This window comes from Pundamilia nyererei, unplaced genomic scaffold (genome assembly GCF_000239375.1).
Source record: "Pundamilia nyererei isolate P.nyererei 1_Seehausen unplaced genomic scaffold, PunNye1.0 scaffold00218, whole genome shotgun sequence".
Taxonomy (NCBI): Eukaryota; Metazoa; Chordata; class Actinopteri; order Cichliformes; family Cichlidae; genus Pundamilia; species Pundamilia nyererei.
The window spans coordinates 644,278-658,542 of record NW_005187619.1 but is presented as its reverse complement, the minus strand read 5'-3'; the positions used below and the strand labels follow the sequence as shown (position 1 = coordinate 658,542).

The 14,265-nt window shown below is 42.5% G+C and overlaps 1 protein-coding gene across 1 annotated transcript in view; it reads left to right on the top strand.

Moving 5' to 3' along the window:
- The window catches only part of galnt18a (UDP-N-acetyl-alpha-D-galactosamine:polypeptide N-acetylgalactosaminyltransferase 18a), a 175,442-nt gene that overhangs the window by 117,117 nt on the left and 44,060 nt on the right, over positions 1-14,265 (top strand). Inside the window, exons 5-6 of the mRNA XM_005748283.2 lie at positions 4,307-4,504; positions 6,572-6,686. Coding sequence (XP_005748340.1) covers positions 4,307-4,504; positions 6,572-6,686 — 313 coding nt within the window. The remainder of the gene's footprint in view (positions 1-4,306; positions 4,505-6,571; positions 6,687-14,265) is intronic.

The window sequence follows — 14,265 nt, the reverse complement described above, 5'->3', positions numbered from 1 at the left end:
TTGATGTCATTAGACCACACCCCTTCTCATTACAGAGATGCACATCACCTAATATGCTTAATTGGTAGTAGGCTTTCGAGCCTATACAGCTTGGAGTAAGGCAACATGCATGAAGAGGATGATGTGGACAAAATACTCATTCGCCTAATAATTCTGCACTCCCTGTATCTCTTTCTCATCCCTGTTAGTACTGTAGTTCAAAGCTCAGTCTATGCTGAGAGATGACGTAATGGCACACCTGCTGCTCCATTAACATAAGATGGAACTTCATCTTCATTTGACAACACGAAAAAAGTTATTTTCTGAATTTTTATTGTTTACAAAAAATTAAATGAAGTTAAAAATGTCAAACACAGAAAGTGAAGTTATTTTATTAGACACTTCTTTTTTTTTCTAGAACAGATCTTTTTAAATGACTTGCTCCTGGCTAATATGTTGTTCAAATATAACTAATTTATTTGCCATAAATTTGTAGATATATTAACTAATTGCAGTTCACGGAGGCTGGGGTTAATCTACCTGGAGATCTGCAGCTAAATGAATGAGTTCCAGAGCACCTTACATGTTTTAACATTCAGCTGTGAGAGAATAATTTTCTCTCAGCTGACGTGGCGCTTCCCTGTGTGAACACTCCAGCCTTTACCTTTCTTTGATGTGAAGGTCTCACTAATTAGGTGGATCCCAGATTTCCCCCTATATCAAGATTCCAGGCTTATCTGTGTGGGCTCGCTGTGTTTATATGTGCGAGCGGATGGAAAAAAAACTCAGCCATAGGCGAGGTTTACCGCCCAAGAACAATCAGAGTGCAGGATGAAAGAGCCCCCCCCTCCTGTCTAATGCTGGGAATTTCTGATGTTATTATCGTATACATCTGTGGGCCTGAACTGATCAAACATGCATGACTGTGAGCCACAGTGCCAGGTTTATGTTTTCTCCCTCGTGGAGCTGCCAGTGGTAGTTTGCATTTAGATGACGGCCTCTAGCAGTCCACAAATTGAAGGCTCTGATTTTTCTCATTCCACTCAGCCTTTGTCTTCTTCACATCAATAATATTATTTTTCAGTAATGTTTGCAACACACAAAAGGATCAGTAAGGTTCTGCCTCATTAGCATTAACCGAGTGCCCAGCTTTGTTAGATAAGACAGAGATACAGCAAGCACACAATTTTGCAAAGATCTCATTTTGAGTCAGAAAACAGTTCTTCTCAGATTTTGCTGGTGACACAGTGATCGTGAAATTAAAGCTAATATTGATAATGCTTAAACTTTAAGAACTTTCGATAAGACTATTAAAAACTTTTTTTCAAACATCTGTTTTCTAGATTTTTGGAAAGAAAGGTAGAGATATACAAAAATATGTACAGTGGCTTGCAAAAGTATTCGGCCCCCTTGAACTTTCCCACATTTTGCCACATTACAGCCACAAACATGAATCATACAGTCGAACATGACTCCTTAAAAAGTGTCTCAGGTTTAAAAACAAGAGAACGTTGGAACCCTAAATGTCCACCTTAATGGCTGAAAAGAGACAACAAGTACAGATACCTGCTAAAAAATATTATGCCCTGCTTTTGAGAGAAGGACTATGTTTTTCTGCAAGCTGCTTTGCAACCCACTTTGATTTAAATCCTGTTTCACTAAATATGAATAAAAATGTATTTTAAAACAGGAACATTTTTAAATGTCTGCTTTGCAATCTTTCAACCTTTCTTTTTATATCACAAACCTACTCTGTTTCCTGGAAGAACCACATAATTAACAAAGAAATGTCACAAAATGTCCGAGGTTTGAATGCCGAAGAGTTAAAAATAGACAAACAGCATCTCTGCTTGGGGACAGACGTTATCTGCAGCAGGACATCTTGTGATCTGCTCAGCTTTTCAACAGCAGTGCTCTTTCCCTCTGTGTGTGATCACTGCCCAGGCTGCCAACATCCCCCCATGAATCTTAAGAGCTGTCCCACTTGCCAAAGTTATCATCCCACCACAGCCCCGTAGCCTTGTGGTCAACATCCGCTGAATTGCATATTACTTGATCAAGGACTTCATTTGTAGTCCTGGCTCTGGTTGGACTCTTTGGACTCTCTTCAGCCCCCCAACGCTGAATTTTCCAGCCACTTCCTGTACTCACTCTCCGATTCAATTCTCAGATCTGGAATGGCTTACAAGGCTAAGTAGGATGGAATCGGATCTCTCAAGGACTTCATATTCCAGACACCACCTTACTGCTTCCACTGATTCTGCTGTCTCTGATGAGCCTTCAGCTGCACTCCTTCAGTCCTTGATTCAGCTCTGTGCTCGCTGCTCTCCAGCGGGATGACCTTCCTGATCCAGTCAAGACGGCCGTCTCATTTCCCAGCTTGAACTGACAATTCCCCAGATTGTTTTATCACATTCTTTTTTCCCAGACAGACTCATTCGTGTGATATTTAATACATGTTTGACTTTTTTAGGCTTCAAATTCAGTTTAAAGAACTTTTTATTTCTCTACTGTTAAAATGCAAATTTCAAAAACAAACAAACCCGAACACTCGCCTGGGTTATAAAGTTCTTAAGGGCAAAGAATCTTCAGCTGACAGCAGGCAGCATCAGTAATATTCATGACAAATATAAGATAGAAGAGGAATAATTTAGGCTGTTTCCTCTGCCGGTGTCTGGGGCCTTTTGACTTTTCTGTTTTCTTTTGACTTCTTCATTTGCATTTTGGTACTTGGAGATAACGACACTGCTGAAACAGAGCTTTGAACTAAATAAAAGCTGGATAAAATTACTTGGTTGCTCCGCCCAATCGGAGCAGAATCAGGAACATAAACTGTGAAAATACACCAATGAGATTTAGGCTCAATAAAGACAAAAAGGACCACAAAAACTGTCTTTTATATTTATTTAATAAAACAAAGCAAAAATAAGGCTCAAAAATTCAAACATGATTCAAGGTGAACATTTTGTGTCTTGTGCTGTTTGTTTTTCCATCCTTTAGGGACATTTAGAGCAGTCAGAATTGTTAGGGTCCAGTCTTGGATGTTAGATCAGTTACCCGAAGTTTATTATCCTGTCTTTGAGATGACTGTATTTGTACATGACAAAAAGATGCATAATGAAGCAACTGTGACCAAATTAATAGCACACAAATTAGTTCTGAACCACGTGTATCGCTTTAAGATGATTGCTCAACAAAAGCTTTCCGTCTTTTTTTAAAAGAAATACATTTAATAAAAAGGCTGCTACAGAGTATGTGCACACCAAAAGAATCAACACCCGCACAGAAGTAAAAGCAAAGTGAAATAATGAATGAGTAAAACAAATATCTACTGGAACAAAATGTAATTTCTTCACTAAACGTCTCTTTAGAGGAAAAGAATCAAAGCTTATTAGAAAGCTTGCTCACTCCTCCTCGCTCAACAGAAAGCTGCACAGGAATATTAGAAAAAACAAGGTAACACTATCACATGATCCTCCAGGGGGAGTAGTTGATAAAGCAGCACAGCAGCAGGCTCTTCCTTCTTGTCCTGCAGTCAATCAGAAAAGACAAAGAAAGGTCGCCAATCAGTCGCAGGTCTTACAAATACAGCCGGACAAGCATTTTGTGCCCCCAGGTTCCACTCCACACCTCTCTTAGCATCACTTTGTGCAGTTAACTCAAGACCCACCACAGCTTTGTGGGGTATTCACAGACAACTTTTGGGCCCCTAACGTCCCTGCCTGGGAGCCGGGCAGCAGTGCTTCCCTGTCAAATCTGCACAAATGGATGTGTCTGCTGGTGGGCACACCGACCCCATTATGTGTGTGCCAATCGCTCCAGCTGGTGGTTTAGCTGGTGCCACCAGTCGCCCCCTCACTGCATCGGGAAGCACGCCAATACACATGAGCCTCTCACCCCTCTCAGGAGCCACAAACACCCTGCCTGTCCTGCCTTGCTACTCGGTTCTTTCTAATATGACCTCAGACCAGAAGAAACTTCCCCCGGTAGCAGTGAACGACGAGAGCAGTGGCCAGTGCCACATCCTGTGCGGTACAGAACTCAGTGTGGTTGTGCACACCACAGGAGATGTGTGCATTGGGTGGGGAAGACATAGGTTTGGACAGGCTTAGCACAGCTCTGCTTGTAGCTGATGCAGAGTCAAAATGTGATGAAACCACATCTACAAAGACTGTTTTTCCAGTAGTGTTGATTCTTCTCACACAACATGTGAGATGATGGGAGAGACCCTGTTAATCCCTGCAGCTCGCAGCGTAAGACCGATCTCTTCAATAATTTGCTTTTGTCTTTATAAACACATTCCTATCTGTACTTTATCATCCTGCAGGGCGGAGCCTATTCTGCAGCGAATAAAGGAGGACCGGACCCGGGTGGTCTCGCCTTCATTTGATAACATCAAGTATGACACCTTTGAGATCGAGGAATACCCTCTGTCTGCTCAGGGCTTCGACTGGGAGCTGTGGTGCAGATACCTCAACCCGCCAAAGTCCTGGTGGACGCAGCACAACAACACGGCGCCTATCAGGTAAACGGGAGATGAGCTCTGAGGCTCGATAATGTAAAAAAAAATATGAGGGGGAAAAGAAATGGTTTTATTTTATTAAAAGGAACCTCTTTATGTGAAAGAAGTCCAAGAATGTATTAATTATTAATCATTTGACTTGAAGCATATTGAAGTAGGGTTGATAAGATCACTTACTAAGCTCATTATTTTTACATTATAATTTCTCCAACACTAATCCCCATGAATAATTACGCATGTAAATTCTGCTTAGTGTAGTGTCAGTATTGTAACCCGTATAAAACCCGCGGGAAGCAATACAGCTACAGAGCAAATTAAGTGTAAGACATAAAAACGGTCTCGGTGGGCCGTAAATTTAACATTTAAGAAGGAGAGCAGGTGCATTTTATGTCTGCTTATTTGATGTCCTGAACACCACGCACAGTCACCACGCATACCCACAAAGAATGATCTTCAGTGGCCAGGAAAGTGTTGCCCATATAACGGAGAAAGATTGCTTACGCACACCAGAGGCCAGTACAGACAAACAGCCCAGTAATGACAGCAGAATTGCCTGCTCACCAATACGTGCAAAGAGGATAACATGTCTGTTGTTGAGGTTTATGGCAAGTGAATCAATAATACAGTGTTTATAGATTTGGAGAAAAACAAGAGGACGTATCCTGCTCAATATTGTAATGGAGGAAGATAAATGGGCTCAATTATTTATTTCTCTATCTTCTTAAGCACTTTTGTTCAAGTGCAGATTGCTGCTGGATTTGCTTGGGAGGACCGCTTGAGAGTATTGTTACCGCTTAATGGCTTTCAGAGCAGTTTTGTTAAATCGGTATCTAATTTCTTAAGTAAACATGCGTATTGTGCTCTTCCTAGTTATCAGAAGATGATGAGTTACGGTCTGTGAGAGGCGGTGTTCGGACGCACATTGTTCCGCTGAGCTTCAGAAAATCCACCTTTGAATGCGATAATGGATACTACGTTAAAGTACAAACTCTTAATTTGCACCGAGGCAGAATAAACGGTGTGGGAGAGCTCAGGAGTTCAGAAAGGAGCAGTTTGTTGTTTCTGCTACTAAAGTTGGGAAGTCGCTGCATGTGTGTGCATGGGACTAAAGCTCAGAAATAACATAATAATATAATGGATACTACTGCTAAAATGCAGTGAAATACAGAATAGTGCAGACATGTCTCTGGAGTGACCAATCACGCTCCTTCGTCTGGCAGTTCGACGGACCAGTCTGGATCTGGCGGTTGCCAGGGCAACGGTACTTGTCTGGCTGCACAAGTGTAAAGTTTGGTGGAGGGGGGATTACGGTGCGGGGGCTCGGCTCTTAGTTCCAGTGAAAGGAACTCTTAATGCTTCAGCACACCTGGAAGTGTTTCCTCTGCACCTCACATTTAGCACCACTGCAGATTGATAATGAGAACTCCATAGCTCAGTATTTGCTGTACGCTATAGGCTGCAAAATAAAAACAACTCTTTAACTGAATGTTGTATGAAAAAGAATGTGTTGAAAGCCGGGGGGGGGGGGTCTTTTTTTGGTTTCTGGCTGTTTGCCACTGTGTGTATCCACTGGGATGCAAAATTCACCCAAACAAGCTGTTTTTGCTGCGCTGCTGTATTTCATATTGATAAGAAGAGATGTGTGCGACTGACAGCATGAATACTAATAGGAGTTATTTTTCACCCCTGTTGGTTCAGTTTGATGTTGATGAAAGATTTGTGTACTCTTCCCGCCTGAATTTCCACAAAATGTCCTGAAGTAGTTGTGTTAGGTGAAGGCATCATTTTGACAGCTGCATCATTTGTGAGTATAATGCACTGCTTGGGTTTTCATGCAAGACTAAGGACTATGTTTAGAGCAGCGAATGTGCAGTGTACTTGAAAAATAGATCTGCAGGGGGCTTGATCCCCACAATTAGCCCCAGTATGAGGCTAATTGTGGATTAGGACATAGCTGTTGTATGTGGGTAGAGGAGAAGGCTTTGCATTATATTTTTTAAAGGGCCTAATGACAGTGTATATAAGCAAGCTTCATTTTTCTGTGACCTTTTCTCTTTCCTCTCATTCTAGGAGCCCTGCTCTGATTGGCTGCTTTGTGGTCGACAGGAAATACTTTGAAGAGATCGGCCTGCTTGATGAGGGCATGGAAATTTATGGTGGAGAAAATGTGGAGCTTGGAATCAGGGTGAGACGGTCTTTATAAACTTTTTTTTTATAACCAAACTGATTAATTTCTGAATACTCAAGAACTCCTTTTTGTCCAGCTTCATGGAGACCCTTACGATACAGTCCAGAATGAAACAGATGGTTTTGATTATAGTAAAGATTCGTTTTTTTAATGTATTGGGGTCAAAACTTTTGCCACACTCACCATTTTGATGTAATCAGCAGCAGCTGCCTGACAGCTTGGTTTAACCAGACTTCTAAAAACTAGTTACTGGTGAAACATGGAGCGATGATAACCGTTATCAATCTTAAACTGACCCGTCAATTCAGTTCTGTTTTCTTTATATAGCACCAAATCACAACAAGTCACCTCAAGGTGCTTTATATTGTAATGTAAAGTCCTTACAATGACACAGCCAGCGTGCATTAATAGAAAACTGTCATTTTATGAGGAAAAAGTGTCAGTTTATTTATTTACACCTGCATAAAGTTAGGGCTGGATCAGGTGATGCTGAATTCTCCGTTAGTTATGCTACAATAGGTCTAGGCTGCTGGGGGCATCCCATGATGCACTGGGTGTTTCTTCTTCACTCAAATGTTTCTCTCTGTGTCTTTATAAAGCCCTATTAAGCTCAGGCTTTCTTGTCTTTGGTGGCCCTCCCTCCCCGAGCCTGGTTTTAACAGGTTGCTTCCTGTTAAAAGGGTGTTTTATCTTTATCTTAAAATTCAAGAACAGTTGCATATACCAGTAAAACTGATTTGAATTATATCGATTGAGATCTCTGCCAGCACTTTCCATACAGTAACCTACAAACACATGTAGCGTGGGCCGCCTAACAACAGCATCAGCTGCTGTCACCATCCAAACTGAACTGTGCTAAAAGGACGGCTCGCCCAGCATACAGAAAAAAGAATGACCTTTCCTTTGATAGAGCAGCATCTTTATCGGTGACTCACCCAAACTGGCTAATTACTAATGATGTAATGATGTAACAACTACAAATTGTAACTTATTATGATAAAATTATATGAATATATCACATTATGGTGACAGTAACTTCCACATCTTCCAGTTTTCTTGTAGTTTCTGGCAAATTTGAGCAGCAACACATTTTATTTCATTTTCAGGCAGCCTAACAACATCAGAACATTAAGTTACCAGAGGGACTCTATCTTTAATCGGATCTCTAGAGGCCTTGGGCTCTGCACAAGCACAGTCATCCTGAGGCTGCCAATCAGCCCCGGGAGGATGACACAGCGTTGTGGCTGAATGTATCCAGGAGCCATCGAGAGCAACTGTTGACTCAGGCTCGGTGTGGAGTGATTTACTGCAACCGTGTCTGTGTCGGGCAGGTTTGATTATCAGGCCGGGCTGGCTGATGCTGATCTGAACCACCAAGTCTAGAAAAGAATAGATAAATAAATGAAACACAGAGAGAAGTTTCTGGTTGTTACTGTACTGTGCCCTCTAAAACAGACATACAGCCCAGTTATCATTAACTTTGTCTGACTGCATCCATTTGTGATGCATTGATAGACGTTTTAAATGCCACCTTCCCCCTGGCTCCATCCTTCTAAAACAGCAGTAAAAGAAACCCACATCGGCAGCCTTCAATGAACCGTAAAAAGCTAAAGAAGGCATGCTTGGAGCTAAATGATCAGAATCGAGGGAGAAGAACTGAAAGCTGATTTGAGTTATGGTGGGACAAGCCAGCAGCAACTATGGTTTCAGAAACTGGCCCGAAATAAACTGAAATCTGTCGATTTAAATGTGTCCAATATCCCCTTCAGAGTAATCACCTCATGCATGTTTGGACTGATTACAGCACTGCCACTATTTTTGGATCCCTCCTTGCAATCTTAACCTTTTCAGTGCTTTATTCAGTATCTATGTTTCAACAGAGACCTTCAGTAAAAGATCTGCTCTGCTGCCCCTGGTGGAAAAATAAGGTATTGCTTAGGTTATGGAGCTAAAGAGCTGAACAAGCAGACCTGCCAGCATCCAAGGTGACTGATGCTCCCTGTATTTGCTCGGGAATGGTGGATGTTTCCCCAGTAATTATACCCCTCCACCTGTAAACAAGAACGCAGGCGAACTGCTGTGAGTGCGACGCTACCTGTAAAGGAATGTTGGCTGGATGTTGACTACAGGAGCTGCGTTATCTCAGTCTAAACTCCAATAGGAAGAGTGCACTTATAGGAAATATTGCACCAGATTTATTAAAGGTCACAAACACAGGTGCTTCTGCAGCTCGCAGAAGTGCATTGCATATTTGTAGGTGTTGAAAAGTTAGAGAGAAAATGAAGGAACCACTCGGACAGGATTTTTTTTTTTTACGTTTGCAAGAGCAATTTTCAAATTTTTCAAATAATGATATTTTATGCACCTTATGTGGTTGTTAAAGTTGCTGCTTTGATTATTTGGAATGAGGAGGGAATACATGCCTAACCTTTGGCTCCTGTAGTTGCTCAGCCAGATGTTTCGAGCTGAGACGCGTCTATTTCTGCTCCTTAATACTTCTGTTTAATGTAAGAGAGCAGAGCTTAACATGGAGGACCGAGAGAGGGGGGAGTGGCTCATTGCACATGCATAAAGTTACAGGGAGCAGCAGAGTTGGCAGTGTTTCAGGGTATTAGTTACATTGCTACGCAGACATTGGTTCATAATGAAAACTTCAGGCAGCAGACGTCTGTGTCTTCACACAGCAGGGCGCATGTAGAGATCTGCAGCCTCACAAATCAGCTCTCATGTAGTCTTTCCTTCTTTTTCAGGTGTGAAGTGTGTTCAAAGAATGTCGTTCAGGGGTCACTGGATTTAAGTCAGAATAAAGGGGAGTGATGCATGCATGGATCAGGATCTGGTGGCAAATCATCTTTTGGTTTCTTCTATTTGTTCCTTCAACCTTCAGATTTTAACAGTTTCCCTTTTATCAGAACCTGTTGCTGCTTCTTCAGCTGCTTCCTGAAGTGTTATTCTGAGACATGTGCATGAACCCCACAGTTACGCTGCTGTGCTGGTTAGTGGATCCTCCCTCCTGAGGTCTGATTGATGGTGCAGGGCATCTTTGAAAAGAACTGGCTGACGATTTGTTTCACAGATTATTCACCCGACAAACTTTCCAGTCCAGCACACAGCGTTTTGCAGTCAGGCTTATTAGTTCCACTTAGTATATTTGGCTCTGTGCATTTTTAGAACAGCTACAACCGTATGTCATAAACACACTATGATGTCATGAATATAAATGTGTCTGGTCACTGGCTGTGTTGTGCCTTCCTTTGTCTCACGGAAGCTTTTGTGGAGGACTCGGATGTGACTCCATATGAAGCATGAATGTCAAGCCTGCTACAGGTCTGATAATGCCTTTCTCCTTAGCTCCTCACAGTGCAGAGAGCTAGAGTGCTGCTGCATCATGCAGTGAGGTTATTCTCTATTATAGAGCTCTTTTGCCATATAATTACTCTGCATAAGCCCACACTGCAGAGACAAATTGAACACCTGTTGACATTAGCACAGCGGAGAGTTGGATGGTTTATTCAGTGAAGCAGAAGTAGCGAGGGTCCCTCTGTGGGGGAATGAGCTCACCGTCGCCACCACGACCGCAGTGCACGTCTTTCTGACCCAGATCAGATGCTCCCCTCAGCTGTCGGCCGCTCTGCCCACATTACTTGTTGGCCTGTGTGCTGAAACGGGGCCAAGAGTCAGTTGCCCTCTGCAGGGTTGACAGCAACGGTGAAGCAAAATGGAGCGGTTTCAGCGTAGAAGCACTTCAAAGGGGCTGTGGAGCGTTTTGTGTGGATGTGGACAGGTTACAACTCCGTGTGTGGAGTTTTTTGGAACAGCTGAAAGAGCAACCAAAGGTTAGCCAGAGTATTGACATTTTATTTCTGTAGCAAACACTTCCAGTGCCACAGGACCATCTGAAGCCTGAACTCAGCAGCACGTGGAGCCCCCGCCTCGACACGCACATCGTTATTCTGATGAGTTTTTTACTTCGTGGTTTTCTATAAAAACATCAGGAATGACAGGGAACGTCAATGTTTCAGCACACAGAGCTGTAGAAGCCCCTTTTTCAGATCAATGATTATGTAAATCGGCGGTGATATTTTGACAGAATCAGTTCTGCACACATGTCCCAGGGGCATTGCTCGTAATCTAACTATTTCATCATGTGTTGGTTTTGGCCCTGGGTTTAACTCAGAAAACACTCCGTTTGTTCTATTTCTATCTTCATACCAAACACAGACTACTTTTTCTTTTTTATCAGCGATTGTTCGTGCGCTCCCTCGGTTTCTGCAGAAGCTCTCCGTATCTCTGGCCTGCACGCTCCTTTTAGTGATAAAGATTGCTTTCATGAAGCCTGATCTGCGCCGTGCTGGCGTAATATTGTGCATATTTAACACTCATTGTCTTTTTTTTTTCTCGCTCCGTCACGACGGGTGGTCGTCTTCGCTCAATGCGATTTATAATTCACAACTTGTTTATGCCTTTTGCTGCTCATTTTCTCATTAAAAACTTTTAAAAACACAAGTCTGACAGCAAGATTTGTTCCACATTTCACCAAAGGAGACAGGCCGGGAGACAATTAGGGATGTAAATGTGCTGCGTTTTGTCTGGGTGACACCCGTACAAGTCAGCCAGACACAACTTCCCAGACAGTGGATGCACACGCACCCAAACTGTGAGTTCTCAAAGTCATAATGATGCTCTGTGATGTTTGCTGTGTAGTATTTGGCACATGACCCTGTGTTCACCCGTGAACAAAAATAACAAAGCCAAAAAAAGAAAAGACTTCTTGAAAAGATCACTGAAGACCTGATTTCTCTCCCCTTTATTTCACTCTCTTTATCTCCTCTCTTTATTCCCGCTTTATCTCCCTGTGTGTTTATCCCAGCACCTCCTCTTTTTATATCCTTTTTTGAATCTCTCCTTCTTTCATTTCCCCTTTTTTCCTGATTCTCTATCTCACGCTGCACACCCACATGCTCAGAGGTAGATTGTTATACTCGAAGAATAGCTCCTTATACTCTAACCCCATGTTGTAAATCCTTTATAGAAAGTGTTGAGGTATTTCTGAAAGAAGCATGTATTATCTCTGAATTTGGCCCTGCCTGGGCGTCAGGCCAGCGCTACAGTTTCTGCTGTTGTTCTGCAGCAGCGCTTTGCTTTGGTAGGATAGAGGGAAGGAGGCTGGCCGGCAGGAGGGATTAGAACACAAATGCACAGGAGTGCAGGATTGCAATAGAGGGAACAGGAGTTTCTATTCAAATCAGCATTTCCCAGCATTTGTTTGTGAAATCCTAAGGTGCCTGCAGCTCAGTGTTGAGCAGCGCTATCGTGGAAACAATGGTACAATAATCTTCTGACCAAACGTGGCGAATTCTAGAATATTTCTGGAGAAGTGTTGCTATTTTCTGAAAGTTGGTCCACATTTGAAGCAGCTTGATTGTTGCACGTTGCTTTGTAGCTGACAGGTGGTCACTAGTGGACACTCCAAGTTCCGTTGTCTAGGTAACCCTGCGATGTATTTGCTGCCTCGCTCATACATCAGTCAGCGATGTCCTTCGCTGTTATTGGCAGTGGTTTGAATTGGACCCCTGAAAAAAAGTTAATATGAGTGGAGTTGATGTTTAGAAGGAAGAGCTCAAAGTAGCTAAAGTACCAGCAGAGATGGCCTTTGCTTCTCTCCTACTGACCCGTGATCCATGTAATTCCTTCTCCTTTGAGACGGTGCACATCGCATCATACTCTGAAACTCACCGGAGGGCAAAGTAGTAAACATTTAGATATGCAGCTGTGGGCCGAAACACTAATAAAATACCTGTAGCTGGTGAAAGATGTTCGATTATTCCACATCAAAGCATTGTTTGAGTCCTGTATCGACTTCGTTGTCAGGAAGGTTTTGTTTAGCACTGACAGTCAGTGTTTAACCGCTGCAAGATGTTAACAACAGCCGTGCAGAAGTTCTAGCTGCAGTAATATTTTGTCAGCGTGCATATTTTTGCTTGGTGTAACAGGCCAGTGGGGTTAGCCTTTAAACATGACTTATTATGATCCTTTCTAACACCAGGTTTTTATTTTCTCGATCAAGAGCAAAAATACTAAAGTCTGCAATAAACAACACATTTAGAATAAAAGTGCTGCAGGCGCCTGATGAAGACCTTACACGATGAGGTGAGGAACTTTATATATTTACGACAGTGATGAAAAAAGAAGTTGGATTAAAACAGTACAAGTAAGACTCGCATTGTGTAAGAGAGAATTGCAAGTTGCATTAATAAATCATAAATACTCTCTAAATATGAGAATAACAGCTGCATGGAGGTATGATACAAATATGTTTGGGGTCTGACAGAACGAAGAGTTATTATACAGCTTTGAAGAGAATGGTAGTGTTCTTTATGGCAGCGAGGTGGAGTCTGAGGGAGAACAGAGACTAGATGCACTCGCTACCACAGACCTAAACATCTCTGACATCTTGCTGCACATATTAAAGGCTCTGAGCTTCCTTAGTTACTTTAGTTCAGTGAGTTTTGCAGCATGCATGCATGCACATCTCTCTGAAGCTCCCACCACAGCATCTCAGTCAGGCTGAGGTCTGTACTCTGGACCACTGCAGCACCTGGATACTTTTCTGTTGGACACTTGATGCTGTGCTTGGGATCTTTGTCCTGTTGACCCAGTTTGGTCCAACCTTTAGCTTTTGGACAGATGGCCTCACATCTGACTCTAGAAGAATCCTCATGCCTCCACCACGCTGCTGACAGCTGGTATGAGATGTGCTGATGTGCTGTGTTTCTTTTTCTCCAAATGTGCTGCTGTGCATGATGGACTAACATCTCCACTTTGGTCTCTGTCCAAAGGACATTGTTGCAGGAGTCTTGTGGTTTGTTCAGATGCAGCTTTCCAGGCCTAAGCTGTGCTGCTGTGTTCTTTTTAAAGAGAAGAGGCCCTGATAGCCCTTCCAAACCAGCCATGTCTGTCATGAACTTGAGCCTTTAACATGTTAACTGTGGCCTGTCTGAATCGTGAGTAGTGGAAGCAGGAAGATAGTGCTTAGCTTTTCAGGCACTGCTTTTGCATTTTTAGTTTTTATTCTGATAAATAATAATACGGTATAATATCCCACATGTAGCTTCTGAGGTTGTATTTACCTAATTTTAGAACCTGCTGAGGGTGTGAAGTTTGTATTTATTATCTCCTCACACAGAAAACCTTTGAATCCAAAGACACTTTTTTCCATTACTGTATATGGCACAAAAGAAGGAAGAATCCAAACATGAGTTTTCTATGATGTGCTACCTCGCACACACACCAAATATTGTTTTACTAAAACATGTATGACTTGAAATAACATTTGTCACATGTGTCATGAGCCTGGCTAGTCCTACATAGGCATGTAGGACAGCTTCCACTGTCAAACAAGTGCAGACAGATGAAAATAGCAGCATCTGGGTAGGCATCACCACTGTGTGCCTGTGATACCTTTCTATTCATGCTAATTCCATCAGCCAGGCTCAGTTTCAGCAGGTTTTAATCCCCTATTCAGAGGACACAGGTTTAACTGGCAGTAACCTGGCAGGTGCTGAAAATATCTCTA